Consider the following 24,084-nt stretch of genomic DNA (forward strand, 5'->3'; position numbering starts at 1 on the left):
AGATGTAACATTTGATTCTTCATTATTTGCAAGTTGTTGTTTTGGGACAACAGCTGCAAAAAATGGTGTGTAGTCATTTTCTTTGATTGTTCCCTCCCCCTTTATAATTGTAGCTTAGGATGATTACTTTTCACCAATGACTTTTGGATACTGCCACCTGCTTGTAAGGATTCATGTGAAACATTCTCTAGCATCAACACGTTGCCTGTGCCAGCTTCGCTGCTCACCCGCAGCTCTAGTAGCTTTGTCTCTGCCTTTTACACATTCGTGCGTTTCATCCTACCGTTTCTCATTAATAGCATCGCCGGCAGCGTCGCCGAGAGCTTCGACACGGAAAGCGGTTTCGAAGACTCAGAAACCAGCGATGTGGCCAACTCTGTGGTCCGATTCGTGGCACGATTCATCGACAAAGTGTGCACTGAGAGCGGAGTCACCCAGGAACATATCAAGAACCTCCACAGCATGATCCCAGGTACGTCACTTGCGGTGTCCATTCACGCATCTGCTGTCCTAATTCCCATCAGCTTTGTGCAGAGTAACTCCTGCTGGTGCGTATTCTCAGCACAACGGCGACCTCTGAGCTGATTAACTCCTGACATGTTAAATGGCCTTAAAGCCTGGAAATACACACACGCTGGTTGTGCGAGCCCATGTGTTTCTCTATACGGACACCAGGTAACCTCATCTTCTGACCCACAGGCATTGTCGCTATGCAGATGGAGACTCTAGAGGCAGTTCACAGGGAGAGCAGGAGGTTACCACCCATTCAGAAGGTGTGTGAAACGCTAATTGCAAGATATTTGGAGATTATCTAGTTATATTTGTGAATGAGCAGTGGAATGTGCTTCTGAATTGCTCATTCGAAGACGTTTAAAACTGCCACAATTCAAGAATTATTAATGATCAAATTAATCAACTATTTTGATAATCGAGTAAGTGTTAAGAGACACTGTTTAGCTAAAATTTGTCCAGAGCTTCTAACAGTCAATATTCTTTGATTGATTTATAATGTTTGAAAGTATCTGGTCTGGATTTTCTCCAATTCTTGATTGATTTTAAACTTGACAATACATTCATTTTTAGAACCATCTTAGCTGAAGTACAAAAACTATAAAAGAAAGTTACATTTTGAAATTTGCCCTTCATACTTCAAATGTCGACCTTTTTTATACACTGCAGCATCCAATTCCCATCTTAATAATAATAATAATAATAATCAAACATAGGCTATGTCATCATCATTGACACTCGACAAAAGCCTAATTGTCATCATACCCAGCTGCTAATGACGAAATTGGTAAATTTTCTTCAGGTTTTAATTTCTTTTTCTACTCGTGTGCAACAAATGGAAGATTTGCAAATTTTCCAAGTGCATTTTTAGATATCTCACTTGTTATTTTGAACCCTGCTGTGCTTTTATTGTGCTTGCCAGCACATAGTAATCCCTTGTTACACGCACTCATACACACAGACAAACAGCATCGCAGTTCTGCCTTGAGACCAACCTGGAAACTGTGGTGAGCTGTCTGCTGAACTTTGTGGCTCATTCCAAGCTGGAATTGCAAGTCGCATGCTGTGTACTAAAAAATGTCAAAACAACAGTGGCACCGGCCTCATGACGAGTCAGTGGTATTAGTAATAGACGGACGGAAGGGAAAACCACAATGCTTTATAATGCAATCCAATACCTCTATAAAATCGCTGATGGGGTTTAACGAGGGTTACTCGGCAATAGGCAAACTTGGGAATTCTCAAAGTGCTTTCTGTTAACTTAATCACTGAGTGGGATTTGCCTCTATTGACACATTTTGAATGACAAACTTAGATAGATATTCACTGTGATGTCACAAGTACTTCCTATTGGCAAGACCTCTGATCCCATCCATCTGGGTCCTATCTATTTAAACTGATGTTCGTGTTTTAGAGCCATTGATGGTAATAGATGTCCAACGGAAGGTTAATGCAATCCAAATGGATTAGACATCCTTTCACCATCAATGGCAGCCAATGTGTTGGTGGCAGATGATCTTTGAAATGAATATCACGCTATAGTATTAGCGAGCTGGCCATTATGTTTAGCTGAATTCCTCACAGTCAACCAAGCCAAACTTTTGAGCTACACCTGTGAGCATAAGCTTTCCAGAAACCTGACATAGGAGTTTGGTTACAGAGCATTAAATCTTATGTGCTAAATTTTTAGTATGTATGAGTATTGATAACCCCAATGGAAAAACGCCCATTGAAAAGGGGGAAAACCATGTGTAACTCTATGGTTTCCCTCAGGCAACTAAATAAAGGAATTTATCTTTAAATTGAAAGACATTTTGAAATTATGACTTATCTGTTTTTATAAGATAATTATTAACGATACTCAAATAAGGAGTCCTTAATCTGAAAGGTCATGAAACTAACAAGTAAATACGTATATTATGCATTTCAGTGTAAGATGTTGCCATTGTAGACAGGCATACAAAATATTGGGGAAAACCATGAAAATAAATACTAAAGAGTCTCAGCTAAGGATAAATCACAAGTCCAGCCACACTATGAAAAAAATGTTTGATATATAGTGCAGAAATTAGTCTTAAATTAAATCATAGACAGATATTTCTTCTACTTTTCCACTCTAGTCGGCTAGCGGTCTTCACTTGCTTTCTGCCAACCTGGAAGTACCTGAGCACCTGTTGTTTCCAAACATTTAGAAAAAGTCTGAAGTTGCGTTTACTGTGTCAGATCAATTTGGAAGTGCTATGTCGAAAGTCATTGGCCTACATTTTCTAAAAACGGCGGTGGTCAAACTGACGACAGCGTTATGAGACTGGTTCCACCCACGGCTGCTGTGATCCCATTGCGAGCTGGATCGTGTGTCAGTGTGACATGCCTGCATGCTGTAGAATATTTACCTAGAAGGTACCTCATGTGCTATAGATTTCAAAGTACGTGTTTTTTTGTGAATGAGGCTGTTATCCTCTTTGGTTGCTAGTGTGTTGAATAAGTTGCAGTTTTGTATTGATTTGCTTCAGTTAACCCTATTTTGACCAGAGGGCCCGGCAGAAAAATGAGTTTGACGTATTTCGCTGTCAATTGGAGCCTGATGTAGCATGCAAGATTGCTTGTGCTAAAGAGTGCTTTTTTAAATTTATTTATTTTATATTTTTAAAAGAAAAAATAGTAATTTCATGAGTCAGAGTTCTTGTCATGTTGAATTCTATTCCACTATGGTTATTTTCATACAACGGGAAACTTTTTTTTTGTTTTAATTTGGCCTGCATGTGAGAAATGTGTATCAGTGCACTGTGATTTTAAAGGTTTTCATCTTTAGGTACTAGTATACTCTTACAGATGGACTCTGGGAAGGAAAAAAATATTTTTTTCACTGTTTCTGAATGTAATTGTGAACATGTCGCCCCATCAGCCAAAAATTCTACGTCCAGCACTGCTTCCTGGCGAGGAGTTTGTGTCCGAGGGGTTGAGGGTACTTCTGGATCCCGATGGCAGGGAAGAGGCTACTGGGGGGCTCCTGGGAGGCCCGCACATCTTACCAGCAGAGGGTGCTCTCTTCCTCACCACCTATCGCATCATCTTTAAAGGCATCCCCCATGACCCACTGGGTAGGTTCATTGTAAACCTCCTACTGATTTGTTTTAAGGCTCAAGACTACGGTATTGGTTTCTCAGCCCTATTACCGTATTGTATTTACTAGGTAAATTATGCAATAGAAATGTACAATTTATCTCTACTCTGTAATCGAGCCTTTGACTATTTTTTTTTAACTAGTTGTGAATTTTGGCAGAAAATCAGAAGCCTAAAGATTTATTTTTCAGGAATTTTGAACCCCAAATGTCCCCCATTTTTTTATTTTATTTCAACTGCCATTGTCCATGTGTGTTCAGTTGGGGAACAGGCAGTAATCAGAGCTTTCCCAGTATCCACGTTGACTAAGGAGAAAAAAATCAGCATCCAGAACCAACTGCAGCAAAACATGCAGGAGGGCCTTCAACTTCGCTCTGCATCCTTTCAGGTTGTTGTATTGGATTACTGGATCTTTCCTCATATTTATGCCACTCACACAAACCACTCTTATATTGTTTATTTATCTTTGTTACAGTTGATAAAGGTGGCTTTTGACGAAGAGGTGAGCTCAGAGATGGTGGAGATGTTCAGGAAGCACTTACAAAGACTCCGTTACCCACCATCCATCTTCAGCTCCTTTGCCTTTGCTGCAGGGCAAACTCAACCTCAGCTTATTCTTCCAAAGCAAAAAGAAAGAAACACTGGCTTTAGGTTTGTGGTTATTATTTCATTTACTACCATTAACACATGAAGATCAAATCCATTATTATATGTAAAATGTGCCAAGCCTCCTGTTAAAGGAAGTAGATCAACTAACAATTTATTGATGGTCACTTTTAATATTAAAAGTGCAAACATGACTAAGGGGGGAAACCAGGTAACTCAGAGGTTGAAGATAGAAGTTTTTAAATGAACTTTTTTTTAAATCTCAGATTGAAGTAGTGGACCAACATCATGTGTGAAAGCTTTCAATTGAAGATTGTTTTTTGCTCTTTTGTTGCTTCAGAACACTATCCAAAACAATTGTCAAGGGAGCCAAGAGAGCCAGCAAGATTACAATGGGTCGTGGTAGCCAGACCACACTGAAAAGGAATGACAGAGGCAGCAAAATGAATTGGCACGAAGAAGATGACATTTCCAGTGAGACATGGAAAAAAAAAAAAATCCTCAATTTCCGACTAAACTCGTAGTTATAGTCTTGTGTCAATTTTCCCTTGTCTGTGTATTTATTATCCAGTATCAGATGATGGCGAACCGCCGCCTACCAGTACACTCCGAACGTCCGAGAAGTCCACCATGGAGCAGCTGGTGGAGCAGTCGTGTTTTCGTGACTACCAGCGAATGGGCTTGGGGACCATCACAGCCAGCTCGTCCCGCTCCAAATCAGGCGACCAGTTCCGGATCACGGCTGTTAACAGGCTTTATTCCCTTTGTCGCAGGTGAGCTCATTGACCACATTGTACAAAGGACAAATTCAGATTATTATTATTATATTTTTGCCTCTGTTTCAGTTATCCGGGACTCTTAGTGGTTCCCCAGGCTATACAAGACAACAGTTTACACAAAGTGGCTCGGTGCTATCGACACAACCGTCTCCCTGTGGTGTGTTGGAAGCACCCTCGCACCAAAGCTGTGCTGCTGCGCTCGGGGGGATTCCATGGCAAAAGTGTGGTGGGATTATTTAAGTCACAGAATCCCTCCTCACCGGGTATGTGATTGATTACACAAGCATTAGCTTGACTTTTCCAGCAATTGTTCATATTAAATACATCAAAACTAGGTGTAAAAACTCTTCTAAGGATTTTTTGGGGTCTGTTTTGTCACCATAGCACCTGCATCGTCCTCCGAGTCATCCAGTAGCCTCGAACAAGAGAAGTACATACAAGCAATATTGGATTCCATACCTATTTACTTCAAGGCGAACGGCCATAGCACCCTGTCTAACCGCTCCATCATAGGCCGTTCACCAGGTACTTAAATGAATATATTCAAACTGGTTCCTCTTCACCCTTTGGCTGTTTTATTCGGAAATAATGGTCCAAACCATTTGAATTGAAATTGCAGGCTTACATTTTTTGTTGTTGTTGCTTATACCTTTATCACTTAATATTATATTAAGGAGTATTTGGAACGAAAATTGTACAATAAAAGGTTATGCGTGAAGCATAGGTCGGCAATCTTAATAGACTTCTCTGCATCCTCCTCTGAAACCATATAGATAGACTAGCCCATTATATACAGAATACTCACAAAACAACTTAGTTTTTTTATTATGGTATCTTTTTTTTAAATGAAATATGTTCATTTACTTGGATTTCCTGGATTTTTTTTATTTCAGTAGCCATTAATTTGTACGTCTGTCGTCGTTGGAACAGAAATTTCTGCTCTCGACAAAACTTCCGTGTTTGGAAATCAACCTGCGGTTAAAATGTGTTTTTTTGTGTTTATCATTCAATCTTTTTTACTCTCAAAACCTTGCAAACAGCAGATGTACCATCAAATATCGCAATTCATATCTGCCCAAACATGTTATGTTTAAGTGTTTCTTTCACTTGTCGACAAAAAGTGAAATTTGGGCTTTTTTTTCTTCTTTTCGTGCTTGATGGAAAATAACTCTCCTTCTCGCATCATGCGGATTGTGTGTCCCCTCAGGGAGCGAAAGGAGAATATCCAGAATGCCGAAAATGGCTCCCGTTCATTTAGACATCCCATTTTCAAACAGCTTTACCAGAGGAGGTAAGTGTCACTCACACACACACAATGCTTGAAATATACAGTTACTTTCTATTCACAGGTTTGACATATTACATCCCAATGTGCATTATTAAATTTCCGTGCCATTGATGGTGATAGATGCGTCCGTTTTCAAATGGATTGGACGCCTGTCACCGTCAATGGCAGCTATTTCGTTGAACTCTTTTGAGAGGAATATTACTGTAAATGTAGTCATCGCAAAGGAATGTCAAGCACTAAAAGTTTTGTTTAGTGTAGATGCATGTTTGAGGAGTTAGTCACGGTTTTACATCAGGGTCAGAGGCGAAAGAACGTTCAGATTTTTGTGTGTAGGATGGACAAATTGAAGGTAAAACAAACAAAATGCTGACAGTGCATTAACTCCGAGATGAAGAGGCGCATTTGTGCCAAAAAAAAGTCCAGAGTTAATTGGTCTCATTTTCTGGCATTTGCAAACTTATTATATAGCTGATTACGCCACTTCGTCCCCGCCAGCACGTTCTTTTACCAAATCCGGACTGACCGCTCCAAAGGTGGCCGTAACCTCAAGTACTGCAAGTAGATGGGGACACGTAATCCACATCCAATTAATCGCAGCGCTCCCACATTAGTTCCTTGTAAATTGCCAGTTTGACCTTTTCCGAAATATGTCTACGCCTTCCTTCCAGAGCATTTTGCCTTTTTAAACCTCACATAGCAAAGTTGAGATGAATGGAGCGAGGGTGCAAGTTTGAGATGACTTAACAGCTTGTTTGGAATTCGGTTTTGATTTCTTGGATTGGAATTTTACTGTGTAATTTGGGGAGTACAACCATAACATATACATTATGTCTTTACCAGTCATAACCAATGATTTCCATTTCATGCATGCCGCTCATATCATAAATCCTCAAAATATCAAAGTTATTAAATGGACTTTGCTATCTTTGACCTTAAACTGTAACTCTTAACGGGAGGTGCATGACCGTGTGCGGTATGTCGAGCTGGAATATTTTTATGATGTTGACATTATTTTTCATGTTCATCATGACCTCCCCCCTCCTCCTTCTCCTCCTCTTCCTCCACACAACCACCACACAGTGCTTGAGTACAGAGATAAACTATTCACTCACTCAAACGCAAAAGCTACCAATAAGGAAAGAATCCACAACCAAGGTAGAGTGGGAAATGCCTTGCTTTTTCGCCCCTCCCTTTCTCTCTTTCTCAGGGCCATGTTTTCAATCTAACACCTCATCTTTCCTCTGGCAAACTAACCAGACCTCAGGCGTATTGCCATGCTCCAAACTCCCCTTGAGCCACTAATGACTAATCATCACTGAAGTGAAATAAATGCACCTCCGGGAGCTGCGGTTTTTCGCCAACTCGACTGGCCGCTCTGATCTGGCCTCTTTTTCTGCAGCTAGTATGTTGTTGGCTCAGCGAGGCAGGCTGTGGTCAGTCGGAAGCCAAGTACAGGCTGCGGATGAGGGAAGGAAGCAGTTTATCCTGGCAGGCCGTCATGAATCAAATCAAATGAGGCACCTCTGACCGTGAGCGTAGTTCAGCGAAGACAGCCCAGATAAAGCCCAAATGTAATTCAAAAGAAATAACTCATTGGAGTCCCAGAGCAGCGGAAAGACTGTAAACACCAATTGCTTGTAGGATTTCTTCATCATTCATTAGTTACAGACTGTCTTACGCCTCTGTGTCAGCTTAGGATGTTTCATTTAGTGGAGGGTTGTTCGACTAAATAGATTCTCGTTCTGCACCTTTTTTTTAAGATGTGAAAGTTGGAATATTGGCTGCTTTTTACGGTAATAGATGAACCACAGTTGCTTTAGAAATTAATAGTCTTTACACTGAGCATGCATATTACCGTATTTACTTGCATATAAGTGGCTTTTGTCGGACAAAAAATGATGACTGAATCGAGGGTATAGGGCTTATATGCGCATAAAAACACGACATGTACGAAACTGCAAGTTGACGACAATGACACGACATAATGGCAAAGTGGCAATATACGGTCATTTATTTCAAAAATAATGAAAAGATAAACACTAAACCAAATGTATTTCGACGTCTATGAATATAATTCCAGGAAAAAATATACCGTTTTTGCATAAAACGCTTACAGCACTGAAAAGAGACAGATTGAGAAACTATAGTTCATATAGCTTTAATGTTTTTCCATAAAGTATCACATTTCTCTGTTAATGACGGTGGTAGATGACCAAATCATCTGAAACAGGAGAGTTGACACGCTCGTTGTTGTTGTCATTTGGTTCGTTTTCATTCAAAATAATAACTTTACCTTGGCTCCAACAGATTTTCTATTCAAGGTTCGTAAAGCTATGTTTAGACAAATTTTTGTCAGGACTAAGTTCAGAACCCCGACCTTAAACCCATCAAACACACTTCTTGGACCAGAAGTGGGATTAATAGTTAGACCCTAATATCAAATGTCTCATCTGGAATAAATAGACGCGGGCCTTTTCTGTTTAGCGTTACCTTTGTCCGCATGCATTCGCAATGAATCACATTAAAAGCGCCAACATCCTAGCACGAATCAGAAATGAAACTTTCCATGGTCGGAAGGGATGATGTTTGAATGACCTTGCATGCTAGCCTTTCCTGAGAAGCTGCTTGTCTATTTGTTGACACGCTAAAACGCATCCGTCAAGTCCCGCTTCTAATATCTCCCATCCTGAATCAAGGAATCAACTGTTTCCCTGATAGATTTTCAAAAATGAAGGTGTTTACATAACCCCCCATGCTGCTGTGCATGTAAACTCCATCTGCATGTGTTCTTCATCACTCAGTCTTAGTTTGTTTGACAGCATGCGCACATCGCAGGCATTGTAACGGCCCCGTGTGTGTGTCAATTAGTGTGAGAGTTTTCTCCTTTTCTTTGTTTGCAGGCGTGTGGGCCAGTCTGCGCTCCAGCAGCAGCCGACTGGGTCAGCATGTTTCCACGGCGGACGTGGGCGCTAGATTAGCGGGGAAGGACTTGGCGCCCCCTGCAGGGAGTGCCAGTCTACAGGCTCAGCTTCTTAAACAGCAAGCCGCGTTCTACGTCTTTGGCGAAAAGTCACACTTGAAGGTAAGATTTCCGTCATGGACAGACAGACGTCAAATACATTTTTAACCGGAATGGATGGAAGGCTTGAAGAATCGGCAAAAACAAAGCATTCCATCTTACTTTACAAATAGACGAATCAAAGTTCAAAACGACATGTACATTGTGTAAAATGGGCTTTTATTCAATGGAAATTTGCTGTGTCCTATTTGTTCAGGGCCTCAGAGTGGACGCTTCTCTGAACTGCGAACTGGTGCCGGTGGATTTTGCCGACATGCGGCAGGTGAAAAGCTCCTTTAAGAAGCTGCTGAGGGCGTGCGCTCCCAGCGCCAATGCCTCCTCTGACTCTGAGGACTCCTTCCTCAAAGCCTTGGAGGACTCGGAATGGATCTTGCAGGTATCAATAATCACACATTCTTCATAGTTAACTGTTTCCGCGCCATTGGCCATGATAGATGGCCACTCAAGTGGCTCTTTTCATCCTTCTGCTGTAAATTTCAATTGGTTTGTCACTACAAGATGTCCAATTAATTGGAAGTTGAGAGCATCCAATGAGTTAAAAAGACGCCACCATTTTTTTAAAGGGATTTACTGCTACTCTAAATCTACTTGTTCTTCCCCTTTTTCACAGCTCCACAAGATCCTGCAGCTGGCTCTCAACTTGGTGGAGCTCCTGGACAGCGGCTCATCTGTGCTGCTCAGTCTAGAGGACGGCTGGGATATCACCGCTCAAGTAAGAAAGTTACACATGCAACTTAACTTATACTTCCCCTACATAATGACCTTACCATACATTGAGTTAAGATATATCCATCAGTGCATCCAACTGTGCTTAAAGTCTTGATTTCTTTTTTTTTTTTAATTAAAATTGATCATATAATGTCGCCCAGTACTATAGTGTGTGGAAGAGAGAAATAAAACGCCTTAACACAAAAGAAACTAAATAAAATATGCTATCACTTAAAGATTAGGACTTATCTTCTATATATATATATATATTTATTATTTCCCAATAACAAAATAAAATATGCCATCATTTAAAGATTAGAACTTATCTTCTATCTATATATTTATTATTTCCCAATAACAAAATGACTTGAGCATTTGGTAGAGAATCACAAAGTTGCACATCGATGTACTTTAGATTTCTGATTTTTTGTGATGTGTAGACCACCGTAAGTTGAACCTAGCTGGATGTGGAAGGGCCAGACAAGAATGCCCGTGTCCAAAATGATTGAGCTCAATCGTGTTGCTTTCGTTTTTTAAGCCAAGGTTTGCTTTCTCTTCAGTATCTCATTCCCAAACAGAGAACAAAAAGTTCCCCCAAATCAGAAGGTACCGAGGGCCTGACTCCACTTTACAAAAGCCCATCTATGACTCATCAATTTGCTCGTCTTCCAATCGATTGTGTCACCGTTAAACCGATCCCGCGAAAAATAGATTCTAAGAACTTTTTGAAGCCTGATGTCACCCATTAGCGCCAAATTCAATCCGAAAGTTTTCTAATTGTCTCTCCAAGGTCGTGTAAACACTTGTCAGGGTTCCTTTCCGTGTCGGTGTATCGTCATATATTCATTGCTCATGTTTTCCTTGTTTGCTTTACAAGCGTGTGCTCATCAAAGTGTTTACGGGGTGTCAAAAGCCTCGGGCTGCTGTTTCGTGCCAGTTTCATGTCCACCTTTATCTCGCCAGTTTCCAATCAGGGCCGTCCTGTGATGGCAAATGGCGTCCATATGTTCTGATGACTGCTCTCCATGGGTCATAGACACCCAGCAGACAGGAAACACAATTTAGTTCTTTTTCCCCTGACATTTTTTCCCCTTTAGTCCTCATTTTTGTGCCTGTGGTTTGCCTGTAATCTTAGTGGCTCGCAATCTGTGCCAGAGCGGCGGCGGCTTTCTCCAAGTTGGACGTTACAGTAATGGCGGCGCCTCCGCCCCTCCCTGCATGTTTACGTCAGGGCTCGTTAGTAGCATCGGAGGTGACACGGGTGGGAAGGCCCGCCAAACTTTGCATGTCTGGGCAAGTCCAATGAGGCTGTGTATTTAACTGTAGCCTGTTATGTAAGCGTTATTGATTCCAGATGATCGCTTTGGCGTCGGGATCAGTTTGAGAAAGCCGTGCACGTATGCCATGCACGACAAATATGCCGAGGGCCTTCAGTGGATGAAATGCTGAAATGGCATGTTTGCAATTACAGTGGTACCTCTAGTTACAAATTTAATTTGTTCCAGAAGTAGTTTCCTAGTTTTTTCGTAAGTAGATTATTTTACGTTGAATTTGCATCGTTCACTACATCCTAAACCCTGTAAAAAAAGATAAAAGTATAATAATTTTGGATGACATATGTATTCTAATGTATGAATTCCAAAAAGGGCAGTGATAAGAAAAATATTAAAATACTAATCGATTTTATTTTTGGGGGTTGGAATTACCATTCCACACATTAAACCTTTTAAATTATTTTTATTTGTTTATTTTTAACAAACAGAGTTGTTGAAATCAGGTATTATTCAGTTTTTAAATGATGAATGTATGCCATAATCCTGTTCCAAAGTACTTTGAACAGTTTAACATATGTTGTAGGTCTATAAATGTATTGATATTTTATTATGACACAGTGCACATGTCACACTTAAAAAAAGCATGGAATATAATATAGAAAGCTTTATTGACGACCTAAAATGTGCCAGTAACATCAGGTGGCTTATTTTAACGAACTAGTGTCACATAATGACAGTCAGGGTCCACAGCTATTACAGATTTAGAAAGTCTTCTACACGATAATAAAAATCTAATATACTGTATTTTTAGACTGTACAATTTTGGCTGGCCTGTAAAAATCTGGCATTCATTTTGTCAAATAACAGTTTGATTTCATCTCTTCAGGTGGTGTCTGTAGTGCAGATGCTGAGCGATCCTTTCTACCGCACATTGGAGGGATTTCAGGTGCTGCTGGAGAAAGAATGGCTCTCCTTTGGCCACAAGTTTAGCCAGCGCAGCAACCTAAGTCCCAGCAGTCAGGGCAGCGGCTTCACGCCCATCTTCCTGCAGTTCCTAGACTGTGTCCACCAGGTGAGCTTTTAACGCCTGGCCTCGGAACTCCCGCTTTCTAAATGACCTCACACCCATCACCACGTCTTCTGTATGAGTTCATCCCATGCACAGAGGAGAGAAAAATTGCAAGAATGTACATTTGCTTTAGTTTTACACGTCCAAATCCCAAGGATGAACGCGTAACGTCAACGGCGCGTTACACCGGCGAAGCTGCGGCCCAGATGTCGCGTGAACTCGCTGATTGGCCGCAGAACTGTCCGCCTCCGCTCGCGTGATCTAGCATCTCTTCGCATTTTGAGAAAAAGTAGCGTTTGGGGGATTGAGAGGAAGGCTGGTGTGTTCGCGTGGGGCTTTTGGAGCCCCGGTTTTAACAATCAAGTGCAAACATATGAGCTTCACACTCAAATACTTACTTTTGACAATATCGGGGATGAATGCGCACGCCCACTGACATCAACGCATATTTTCGGCATTTGTCTTCCGAAAGACTCGTTTTGGCAGATGTTGACGGGGGAGGGGGGGGGGGGGGGGTTAAGGGGAGCTCCGTTGTGGGGGGGAGGGGGGGGGGGTGGCCCCGGAGTGCTCGGAACACTGGGGTTTCAGATAAGAGCTGAAAATAGAAGCGCCTCATGTCCGAAACAGCTGTTGTTTTCGTCAGCGGACCCAGGTGGCTTCAAATACGCCACGGTCACTGACACTGCCGGCCGGGAAGAATGGCGGCAGATGCCGGCCGGCCAGTCGGCTAGCGAGCGAGCTTTGGATTTTGCGGTCATGACATAGTTTCCCTTCAGAAGACTAACATTAGTTATTTCCGATGTTGTAGTTATATAATATATAGTGGTACCTCTACTTATTAAAGTAATTTGTTCCAGAAGTGGTTTCGTAACTTGGATTTTTTTGTAAGTAGAGACGCATTTTACATGCAGAAGCTTTTAATTTGTTCTCAGATTCCCAAACCCCTCTGAAAATGATAAAAGTATGCCAATTATTTTGTATGAAATGTAAACCCAAAAAAAGAGGGGGACATTTGTTATTAAAAATTAGCATATTTGCACACTTGTGAGTGACTTAATTAGATATACATCACAACATTTCTCATCTTTGTCTGTTTGTGCTTTGTCTTGTCAGATATTAATGCAGCATCCCGTAGAGTTTGAGTTCAACCAGTACTATCTCAAGTTCTTGGCCTATCACCACATCTCCAATCGCTTCAAGAACTTTCTGTTGGACTCGGACTACGAGCGCCTGGAGCACGGTTAGAATTCTTCTGCCGTCCCAAACCGGCAGCGATTGTTTTTTTTTTAATAAGTGCCTTTTGATTGTTATTTATCTTAAATGGACACCGGGCTCTATCGACTAGATCTGAAATTCTGTCCTTCCAGGAATGCAATCTGTGGAAGCAATCATTCTTTTTGCTCAAAAGCGTCTTCTTCTCTTATCGTCTTGACAGGCCTGTTATTTGAGGATAAAGGCGACAAGCAGGCGAGGAAAGGCATCTGCATCTGGGAATGCATCAACAGGATGCATCGCCGAAGTCCAATCTTCTTCAACTATCTGTATGACGCCTCAGAGAGCGAAGTGAGCACCGCTTTAAATATGGAACAATTGTCTCCATGTCTTGAATAGAAATAGCGTAATCTCATTTTAAAAAGCATATCATTCTCCACAAGACAATTGAATACTTGTGATTTTATTTCTTTAGATCATCCTCAAACCGTCTGTCGCCATCCCTAACCTGAAAAAGTGGGATTTTTTCACGGACGAAACGCTGTCGACGGGGCCGTGTTACGACTGGCGACTGACGGCGGCCAGGTCGGACGCATTCGACGAACCGCAGACCGTCGCCGGCAGCAAGCGTAGGATCGTGTGGCCCTGCTACAGCAGCATTAGCCGCGCTCAGCCCGACGCCGTCACCAAGCTGCTCGCCGTGAGACTACCGAACGTCGGCGGTGGATTTCTCGGAGCTCCTTTTTTTGTTTTTTGTTTAATCGCCGCTCGTCACGTCCCGCAGGACATCGAGAAGCTGGAGGGAGAAGTGAACCAGACCCCTGAAAGGTGGCAAAGCACTATGGACAGAGTCCTAATTTGCATCCAGGAGGACTTTAAGCAAGAAGGAAGTGTAAGTCAAGCCATTTCATTTTTATTTTTTAAAATGTAAAACCATTATTTTCTCAAACGGAGAAATAGCAGCATTTTCAGCAAACCATGCTTCTACTCAGAACTAAAGAACAGAAAAGTCATTCTAACCTGGCTCAGTGTGGATAATAGACTCATAAAAAAATGTTTTTATGTAAAACTAAATGCTGTGTACAATTGTTCAGCCCTGTGATAAGAGTAGACTGAACCAAGATGTTAATGTTAGTAAGCCAACCCACTTGTTTTGCTATTTTATCATTTTATTTGTTAGATAGTAATGCTAGGCATTTATGCACGTGTCTTAGGCCACTCCCCCCTTCCCCCTCGATTATTCTTGTTTCTTTGTCCCGTTTGGCAGCTCTGCAAACAATCCTTGTCCATTTCCGGCCTGATTCCCACGTCCAGCCTTCAAGCTCTCCAGCGCCGCTCCATGCTGCACCTGCCAGACAGCGGCCTGGCGGGCGACCGCGGCACGGCCACGTCCAACGGGATCAACCGCCGCGCGGCTACGCTTTACAACCAGTTCACCCCCAAGAGCGAGGAGAACAGGTGGGTCGTCCAGAAGAATGTTGATGGCGATAAAGAATCACAATCCCTCATGAACCCCAAATCGTAAGACTTGATACCTTATTTATTTACTGCGTGCTTACACGTGTATCCCTTTGCTAAAACGATCCAGCTCGTGTGTAAATCTCATGAACATATGCGAAAGTCTTCAATGAACCCGCAGCTGGCCCCCCTCGACACGGTGGGAACGCAATGTACAACGTGCGCTACATCCATCTTGGGAAGCCCCCCCCCTTACTATTGGGAGCAAATCGCGTTCGTTACTGTGGGGGAGAACGGGGTTGGTTGGAATTGGATGATTGGATAACTGTATTCATCCCGTATTCGGGAAATTTCATTGTGGCAGTAGCAAGAAAGCATATAACAGTTTTAGAGCTTTTTTGCATTAGACCGCTAGTACAAGGCTTTTGTGAGTACATTTATGATTGTATAAATTAAAAAAAATGGACATGGAGCGTCATCAATAAATTTATTTATGTATATATTTTTCATACTAATTGAGATTATCAAAATAAAATAAACACAAAAAATTGTAAAATAATGCATTACGTAAGAGTAAAAAAACAAAAAGCATGTCAGAATGTTAACTTTCACATGCACAAATTATATATATTGCCAAAATTTAAGTATTTTAAACATAAACAAATAAATGGAAAATTCCAAAAATGATAGAATTTTAATTTTTAAAAAAGCGTAAAAACACCGAGTGGTCTTCCCGTTCCGCAGGTCGTTTGAAGGGGTCCTGTACAAACGAGGAGCACTGCTGAAAGGTTGGAAGCCTCGCTGGTTTGTCCTGGACATCACCAAGCACCAGGTACGGTCGGCCCCGACTGAAGGACGAACAGCGTTGCGGCATTTGTGACGCCGTTTGTCCGTTTCCGCAGATGAGGTACTACGACAGCGGCGAGGACACAAACTGTCGGGGTCACATCGAGTTGGCCGAAGTGGAGTCGGTGTTGGTCGCCCCGCCGACCACCGGGGCGCCAAAGCACATCAGCGAAAAGGCCTTTTTTGACGTGAGTCGCACTTTATTTAGAGTTGCGGGCCGACAAGTTAAAAGTTAACAAAAAAATATATATATTTATTTCTTTTTTTTGGGTTTCCACCTGTTTAGCTGAAGACTAGCAAGCGCGTTTACAACTTCTGCGCGGCGGACGCATCTAGCGCTCAGCTGTGGATGGACAAGATCCAGAACTGCATATCCGACGCGTGAATCGTCACAGCACCCCCCACGCACGAGCGCTTTCGCGGCGAGCATTTTGACACGGTTTTGTAACGTGAAAGAAGTTCTATTTTCCTACCAGGAGATGTTTCTACTGCTGCTTGGTGTTTGATGCACAACATGCAATTTGTTGCACTTAGAAGCCGTTTGCGTGCCCTTTTATCAGAGCTTTCCTTCATCCTACAAAGAATCTCGGTTAAAAGAAGAGGAAAAAAAAAAACTATAATTTGCACATCCAGTTCAAAAGTGACCCAAAGTTGTTATTGTATTTAATTTTTTTTTTTTTTTTTTTGTGAAATGTCCCAATGGCCTCACCATGTTGTCTCGGGGCTTGTAAATTATTGTTGTTGTTTTTTATCAATGTTTTCACTTTTTGTGTAAATATGTGTGTTGTCTTTTGGTTTTGTAAAATTTTTCTAACCTTCCTGATGTGACTAATATCTGTTTTAAGAGTTACAAGTGCAAATATACCTGAGTGGCCTCTGTCTTTTTTAAAAGTTTTAAAAAAGTGAATACCTGTGTATCCTTCTGTTCAAAGAAAATGAAGCTATTCCAAGATCTTCAAAAAAAAATTGTTACCCTACGTTTATGTGCCGACACTAATTGTTTTTTTGGAAATAAATCAGATATACTTGAAATATAATAATGAATTCTGCTCTATTTGCAAAGGATAGTCATTCATCGAAAATCAAGTAAAAGTATGTATTTATAGTCAAGACCTTCCAATAATGACACAGTCTAGTGTGGCCAGTGTGGCGCAGAGGTTTGTTCGTCTGGCTCCGATTGTCGGAGACTGGGGTTCGAATCCTGGTTGGGAAACATTTCCCTTTAAGTTGTTTCTATGTATTTCTAGTCAAGACCTTCCAATGATGCGAAAATCTAGTGTGGCCAGTGTGGCGTAGAGGTTTGTTCACGGGACTCTTGTTGGGGAGACCTGGGTTCGATTCCCAGCTGGGAAACATTTTCATGTAGTCGTTTCTGTGTTCTTGTACTCAAGACTCTCAAATGATGACGAGTAAAAGTGTAGTCACTTGGTTGGCGCAGAGGTTAGTTCACTGGACTCCCGTCTGGGAGACCCGGGTTCGATTCCCGGTCAAGACACTTTTTCACTTAGTTGTTTCTGTGGACTTCCTCTCAAGACACTCAAATGATTACAAAGAGAAGTGTAGTCCACTTGGTGGCGCAGAGGTTAGATCACTGGACTCCCATGTGGGAGACCTGGGTTCGATTCTCGCTGTCGCCCTTTGGCTGATCACTGAACCAAGCAGTCTGGAAAATGGAACAAGAAAAAAAAAAGAAAAAAACTTTTTAATTTATATTAAACACTTAGTCATACTTTTTAGTAAAAGGTTATATTCCGAACTGCCTTCGGCAGTTCGGAAGACAGTTGAAGGACCTGTCTGTGCGAAAGGCGTTCTCGGGTCGGCCTTCGGCCGACCCTCGACCGCTTGCTTGGTCAGTGAACCGCCGACACCGGGAAGCGAACTCACGTTCTCTCCGTGCAAAGGCGAGTGTGCAACCCACTACACCAACTCGTGCCCCACTTATACATAGGTGTTGAAACGTTTTGTCCAAGGAAATGGGGTGAAACACTTAGTCATTTTTTGGACAAAATGCTTCATCCACCACTGAATACTTATACAGTTAAACACTTAGGCATTTTAACTTATTATTTTAACTGAATATTTGGAAAATCTTTGCCGGCACTGGGAATCGAACCCGGGACCACACCGGTGTTAGACTGATGACTTAGCCACTGGGCCACCAACCTGTAAGAGAAAGTAGTAGTACTTATAGTTTTATCCAAGGAAATGGGGTGAAACACTTAGTCATTTTTTGACAAAATGCTTCATCCACCACTGAAGACTTATAAACTTAGACACTTAGGCATTTGTACTTATTCATTTAACTGAATAATAGTGGGAAAATCTTTGCATGCACTTGGACTTGAACCCAGGACCACAGCGGTGGAAGACTGATGACTTATCCACTTGGCCACCACTCTACAGGGTTGAACAGTAGTATTTGTTGTTTTGTCTCTTTTCTCTCCCATATCATACTTAGTACTTTATTGTACCTTCAAGTGGGAAAAGTTAGGTTGACTTTGCATAAAATTACCTTTCTGTTTACAATGAATGTGCTTACCCCTCTGTCCCCCATCAATTTGTTTTCATTCAAGTCCAGCTTTTATTTATTCTTGTTTTGCCCTGTTGACGTAACTTCCTCACTTTGGATAGAAACAACGTAAGCGCCTGGAAAAGCAGATGTTTTTTAAAAAAATGTTTAAAAACTTAAGCCCCATGATGGGGTCACGGGGTCAACGACGCATCTGTCTGAATTTTTATTTTTTCAATTTTGAAGAATGTTCCCAATTACATTAGACAAGGAGATGGTGGAGAAGAATCCAAATGAATTTGTTCCGGGGGATTTATTCTGGTGGCAACTGGAGATGTTCTCTTCTTTGGAATGCTCCAGAGATTGTGAAAGTTGGACACGCATGAGGACCACATTTTTATTCTCTTAGCCACGAATACTTTGCATACATACGAGGCAGCGGGATTCTTTTAACCCCTTCAAGGCCAATAAAATGGATTTTGAGGATTGATGGATTTTGAAAGGCTTTTTTTTGTTTTTTTTCCCGAAACTAATTCTGAACTTACTGCTATTTGCGCTGATGACTAAAACGGTCATTCGTTCATTTTTTTAAGGGTAAATTGTAAGATGGGTCCTAAAAAGGAAATAGCATGATGTCGCTGTCCTGAAGCCTAGAATAGTTTTTGCTGCTATCTAGTGGACTTCCTACGTCATGGATTCGTAAAAATGACCATATATAAACGGAATCTATTTCTTAGAAGGCAGAAGATTCAGTTTCAAATCAGTACTCATTTTACCCACGAGGGTTTTGAGTTAAACCCTCATTGGCGGCCATTTACGGCAAAAGACGTCTAACCCATCGCTCCCAATTGAAAGGGATGGGCCATCTATGACCGTCAATGTCGCTGCAAGGCAATGGTTCGTTCGCTGGCAGTGAATGAGTTAAGGACTTTTTTTTTGATTTTCCATTACAGAGTGGATGGGGTCGGTTGTCTTTTTTCTCTCCTGCCAGAACTTTTTGCGGAACTCCAACTCTGCGTCGGTGACCGAAGCCGCGCCCCAATTGCTCTTTTGGCCTGGAACAAGACAACACATAAAATAAATGTCATTAAAAAAAACAAAAACAAAATCGTTTACTGGTCCGGCAGGAGAGTGGTTAGTACTCTGGCCTCACAGTTCTGGGGTCAAAGGTTTGATATCAGGTGGAGCCTCACTGTGTGGAGTTTGCGTGTTCTCCCAGTGGGTTTTCTCCGGGTACTCCGGTTTTCTCCCCCATCCCAAATACATACACATTAGGCTGGTTGAATACTCTAAATTGCCCCTAGTAATGAGTGTCTGTCTCCTAGTGCCCTGCGATTGGCCAGACTGATTTAGGGTGTTATTTAGGATGAGCTCTGGCACCCCCTGCAATCGTTGTGAGGACAAGCGGTTGGGAAAATGAATGAATGAATGCTGCTAGTGCCTACCTGGCTGGGTGAGCCCCTGCAGCCCTTGGTGTTTGGCCACTTGGTCCCGGGTCTTGGGCGCCCCCCCACAGGCCCGCATCTGCTGGAGGTGGTCCTGTTCTGCCCTCCTGGTCGATTGGTCCTCTGGAAGCCTGCGCACAGACACCATGTCAAGATACTGGGCTTCATTAAACTTTGATTGCAGGCAATTATGGATTTTTCAATGTTAACGAGGCGATTTAACGGCTACTTGCTCGACCTGGCCCACAGCTCACGCGCTGCCTTCCTCTGCTCCTCCAGGGCCGCCTCCAGTTGACGGTACATGTCCTCCATCCGCTCCACTTGCTCGGACTTTTGGACCACCTGGACCTCCATCTTCTGACGCGCCTGCGTGGGCGGAGCTCGTCAATGCCACGCTGGACCATGTTCTTCCCGGGTTAGGAATAAAAGCGCCCGCCTCGGTTTGCTGACCATTTTTTCTCGCTCCAGGTCCAATCTGAAGCGATCCTGCAAATCCAACTGGGTCTTTTTCCTCTTCTCTTCGGATGTGGCCGCTTCAGCCGCCACAGTCTCCATTTTCTGTCGACAAACAAACGCAGCAATGTCATGACCCCCAAAAAAGATCGAGTTCAAGGAGCCAATCCCAGTGACATTATAAACTCTGAACTGGTTGCCGGGCCGATCGCAATAAATACTATTTGTAAAAATAAAAAAAAAACTGCCAGAAAAATGTAAGTGCATAGAATTGGGTCGCAACACACAGGTGTCTTAAGTACAAGCTCCCTTTTGCATACAAGGCTTCAAACCCACCTTGAACTTTTTTGCATGTGTTACCGTGATAGTCATGCGGAAAATATGAAGAAAAAAAAAAGAATACTACAACGTGTCACGTCACTAAAGCGGCACCTTTCTCATGGCGTCCAGCTGCAACTGGTGGCTGTCATTGGCCACCCGGAGCCGCTCCATCCTCGCGGCCAGCTCGTCCTCCTTCTCCCGCTGCCTCTGGCGGAGTTGGCGGCGCCTGGATCGCGCCTCCCGGTGTGGGGAGGGCAGCCCCAGCCGCAACAGCTGGATGCAGCTCTGAACGGCTGCCGGCCGGGCGAGAAAGAACGGAGGCATGCTGAGATCGAATCATACAAGTGATAAAGGCCAATGGCGTCTGTCTACCTTGAATCCATTCCTGTTTCTTCTTCTTATCCGAAGCGCTGATCTCAAAGCTTTTATCGGGGCACTTGATGATGAACAGGCATTTTTTGGTTTCCCTATCTGGAAGAGACTTCAGGACACAACCTTTGGATCAAATTGGATTTCGGACCCCCTGGCAAAAGAAAAATTAGGCAAACAGCAACTCACTTGAAATGGTAACTTTCTGTCTTTAAGGAAGACAAAAAGGAATCACGAAATCTTCTATTTCAAGGTGAATTTGGGAATACCTATTGGTGAACCTATCAATTATACTTGCCTTTGATAAACATATCAGTATATATTTCATGAGTTTTAATCTGCTAATGTTACAATGTATAATATTACATTTCTCAATATATGATGACTTTTTGTAATACCGCCACTTTTAGGTGTAGAAATTCAACATTGCGAGTCCGCATTTTTTTCCTTTTATTGTTTCCTACAGCCAGAAATGACTTTAATTTCGGGTTTCTGCCTTTTTCTTTCTTTCAACACAATGAAACAACCAAACAGAATGGAATTGCTGTCTCCATATTTTTTTCAGGGGTTATACACAACACAAAGTGGGAGGAGAGCTGATGACATTTTACCTCCACAAAGCAGTTTTTGTCCAGAGTGATGTGCCCTTTCATATCAACAAGATCCTCACGAACGGAATACGAAATGGAATTGGGTCTCAACACAAACCAGCGCTCCGTCCAATTCTTCCTCTTATGGCCCTTCTTCATCAGGTAGCCCTTTAAATTACACACAGTGTCAAATTCAGTAGGCGCAACGCACCGTAATCTTAATATTAGATTAGATTAAAACTGTATTTCATCCCGTAATACCGACCTGCTTTAGAACATCCAATATGAGCTCCTGGAAGACCTCATTGATGCCCATAGAAAGACTCTGCTGGTCCATTCCCTTACTGAAGACGCCCATTCCAACCATTCGAATCATCTCCCACACAGTCAGACAACGTCTCTCGTTGGACTTGAGCTCAGAATTGCAAAGATTCTCCTCAGTCCACCCGCTTGCCATCGCTTCGGTCAGTTTTTGAAGGAAATACTCCAACTTAACAAACACACACACATGTTAATAGCGGAAAGACTAGAAAAAGGATGATCCTGATACAATGATCTCACCTCTTCAGTGACAATCTCGAGCGGGTACTTGTCTTCAGACAGAAAGTTGAAAATACACCAGATTTTAAACGCGTCGTAATTGGAGATGAGCAGATTTTCGGTGCAGACATTTTTCTTGTGACATAGTGTCCAACACATTTTGTTGAACTCTAGCACATCAAAATCCTCTCGTACCTGCAATTAAAAATGGAGGATACAATTTTATTGATTAAATCGACTGGGGAAACACAATTTTTGTTTCGATTTGATTTTAAGGTGCAGATTCCATTACTGTATAGGAAACACAATTAGTGTTGACATTTTTCAAATACTGACAAAATGAAACATGAAATGAACTGGCATGACTGCAATGTTTACTGCATTTTATGTGTTTTCACAAATTGTCAGGCAACTTATAATTGGTTGTGTGCAAGTTGTAAAACCATGAATTGGAACAAAATGACAAAAACAATTGTGCAAAAAACTCCAATTTTGTCATCACCATGAAAATGTAGGTCAATTTTCTTTTTTCAATTTTTATCCAGCGTAATTGTGGTGAACAAGAGCACCCAATCAGGTGTCAAGTGGTTGTTCGTGTGAATAGTCAAAGTATCTTCAGGCCTCATTTGAATTCAAGTCAGACCCCAGCAGAAGCAAGTAAACAACTTCCAAGTACAAACAGAAACTCTGGCAGTTCACTCCTTTCTTTCCATGTAAAAAAAAAAAAAAAGAATTTGAAGCTCTTCTGGAAACCCACCATTTAATTACGATATGTAAAAAAATCATTTTCTTTTCTAAGAATATTGGCCATCTATTGGCCTCAATGGCAGCCATTAAATCATGAACAACATTGCTCTTGTAAAGAAGTCCCCTACCTTGTCAAGAATAAACCTGTTGAGGTAGGGCATATAGCCCTGGTTGGAGAGTGGCCCTTTATCATCATCTTTAAAGTGTTCTTCAAGGGTCAAGGGGTCATGAGGGATCTTCATAACAGTGCATAGGCTATGAGACAGCACCTAAAGAGGCAAATCATATAGGGCAAGAGTACCATGAGTTATGGAAAAAAAGGGGTCTTTTAACAGACCGATCAAGCGACAATTCAGTTCTCAGAGAGACATTTACAATCTATTTCCAGAGTTGTGATGATAATCTAACGCATAGGGTGCTCACTTTTTCTTTTTTTTCTTTTTTTGCTCAAAGATCTACTTTTCAATGAGCCAAACCCCCGCGATCTACTGTGTTGTTAGGGTTAGAATTCAGGGATGGGCAAAGTGGCAGTGAGTTACCAATTCTACAGTATAAACTTCTAATCTGTTAGCAGATGAATAGTAATTGGATATTCAATATTCTACACACCTTTAACTGAGACTTGGACACTTTCCCACGCTGGTCCACGTCCAGGGCAGTGAAAGCGTGCCATATGGACTTTAGAAAATCTTCACGAAGCCACATATTTGGCCCAAGTTTGCCTGCTTGATGCCGGGCGAGTGTGCGTGTCGACAACGGCTGATCTCTGATTGTGTCCAACGTGCGCACTAGGCGTCTAAAACACATTAGAGGTGGCGCCCTCTTGTGTTTTGGTGATAAGATTCTGCACTAGTCATTTATATTTCTAAGTGCATTTTTCTCTAGCTCACCAAGTATCAAATCAAGGCGAATGTCAGTATATCTGCTGAGCAAGTAATCTTAGTTGCCTTGCTAAGTGATAACCAGGGTTGTGAAAACCAAATATTTTACCTTAAGTCTAATGATTTAAAAAGAAATCCTGAATATACAAGCACCGTAGGAATAAATGAATCCCTGACAATTCTAAATAACATTGAAAGGTAATTAGTCATGCAATTGATAAAATATTTGAACCTGTCTTTTAATTAAATTGTTTTTTTTTTAATCAAAACTTAGACT

General features: G+C 41.9%; 2 protein-coding genes across 3 annotated transcripts in view; one reads left to right on the forward strand and one right to left on the reverse strand.

Moving 5' to 3' along the window:
* The window catches only part of sbf2 (SET binding factor 2), a 58,314-nt gene extending 41,335 nt beyond the window's left edge, over positions 1–16,979 (forward strand). Inside the window, exons 20-42 of one of the 2 annotated variants that reach the window (XM_077712695.1) lie at positions 300–472; positions 700–773; positions 3,416–3,611; positions 3,894–4,021; positions 4,109–4,284; positions 4,580–4,713; positions 4,811–5,012; positions 5,085–5,281; positions 5,403–5,543; positions 6,226–6,309; positions 7,387–7,461; positions 9,207–9,388; positions 9,582–9,761; positions 9,996–10,097; positions 12,254–12,439; positions 13,550–13,676; positions 13,872–13,999; positions 14,124–14,348; positions 14,433–14,540; positions 14,916–15,106; positions 15,851–15,938; positions 16,009–16,140; positions 16,239–16,979. In XM_077712695.1, coding sequence (XP_077568821.1) covers positions 300–472; positions 700–773; positions 3,416–3,611; positions 3,894–4,021; positions 4,109–4,284; positions 4,580–4,713; positions 4,811–5,012; positions 5,085–5,281; positions 5,403–5,543; positions 6,226–6,309; positions 7,387–7,461; positions 9,207–9,388; positions 9,582–9,761; positions 9,996–10,097; positions 12,254–12,439; positions 13,550–13,676; positions 13,872–13,999; positions 14,124–14,348; positions 14,433–14,540; positions 14,916–15,106; positions 15,851–15,938; positions 16,009–16,140; positions 16,239–16,337 — 3,328 coding nt within the window. In that variant the 3' untranslated portion in view covers positions 16,338–16,979. The remainder of the gene's footprint in view (positions 1–299; positions 473–699; positions 774–3,415; positions 3,612–3,893; positions 4,022–4,108; positions 4,285–4,579; positions 4,714–4,810; positions 5,013–5,084; positions 5,282–5,402; positions 5,544–6,225; positions 6,310–7,386; positions 7,462–9,206; positions 9,389–9,581; positions 9,762–9,995; positions 10,098–12,253; positions 12,440–13,549; positions 13,677–13,871; positions 14,000–14,123; positions 14,349–14,432; positions 14,541–14,915; positions 15,107–15,850; positions 15,939–16,008; positions 16,141–16,238) is intronic. The other variant, XM_077712696.1, reaches the window with a different exon arrangement.
* Positions 16,980–17,013: 34 nt separating this feature from the next.
* Positions 17,014–23,689, reverse strand: swap70a (switching B cell complex subunit SWAP70a). The gene is made up of 12 exons (XM_077712698.1): positions 23,536–23,689; positions 23,055–23,195; positions 22,201–22,374; positions 21,905–22,129; positions 21,661–21,807; positions 21,053–21,161; positions 20,792–20,973; positions 20,357–20,464; positions 20,145–20,272; positions 19,907–20,037; positions 19,413–19,516; positions 17,014–18,115 (listed from the first exon to the last, which is right to left on the reverse strand). Exons 1-12 carry the CDS (start codon positions 23,629–23,631, stop codon positions 18,083–18,085), a joined length of 1,578 nt encoding a protein of 525 aa, XP_077568824.1. The 5' UTR covers positions 23,632–23,689; the 3' UTR covers positions 17,014–18,082.
* Positions 23,690–24,084: the final 395 nt, after the last annotated feature.

Source organism: Stigmatopora nigra, chromosome 3, assembly GCF_051989575.1.
Source record: "Stigmatopora nigra isolate UIUO_SnigA chromosome 3, RoL_Snig_1.1, whole genome shotgun sequence".
NCBI classification, from domain to species: domain Eukaryota; kingdom Metazoa; phylum Chordata; class Actinopteri; order Syngnathiformes; family Syngnathidae; genus Stigmatopora; species Stigmatopora nigra.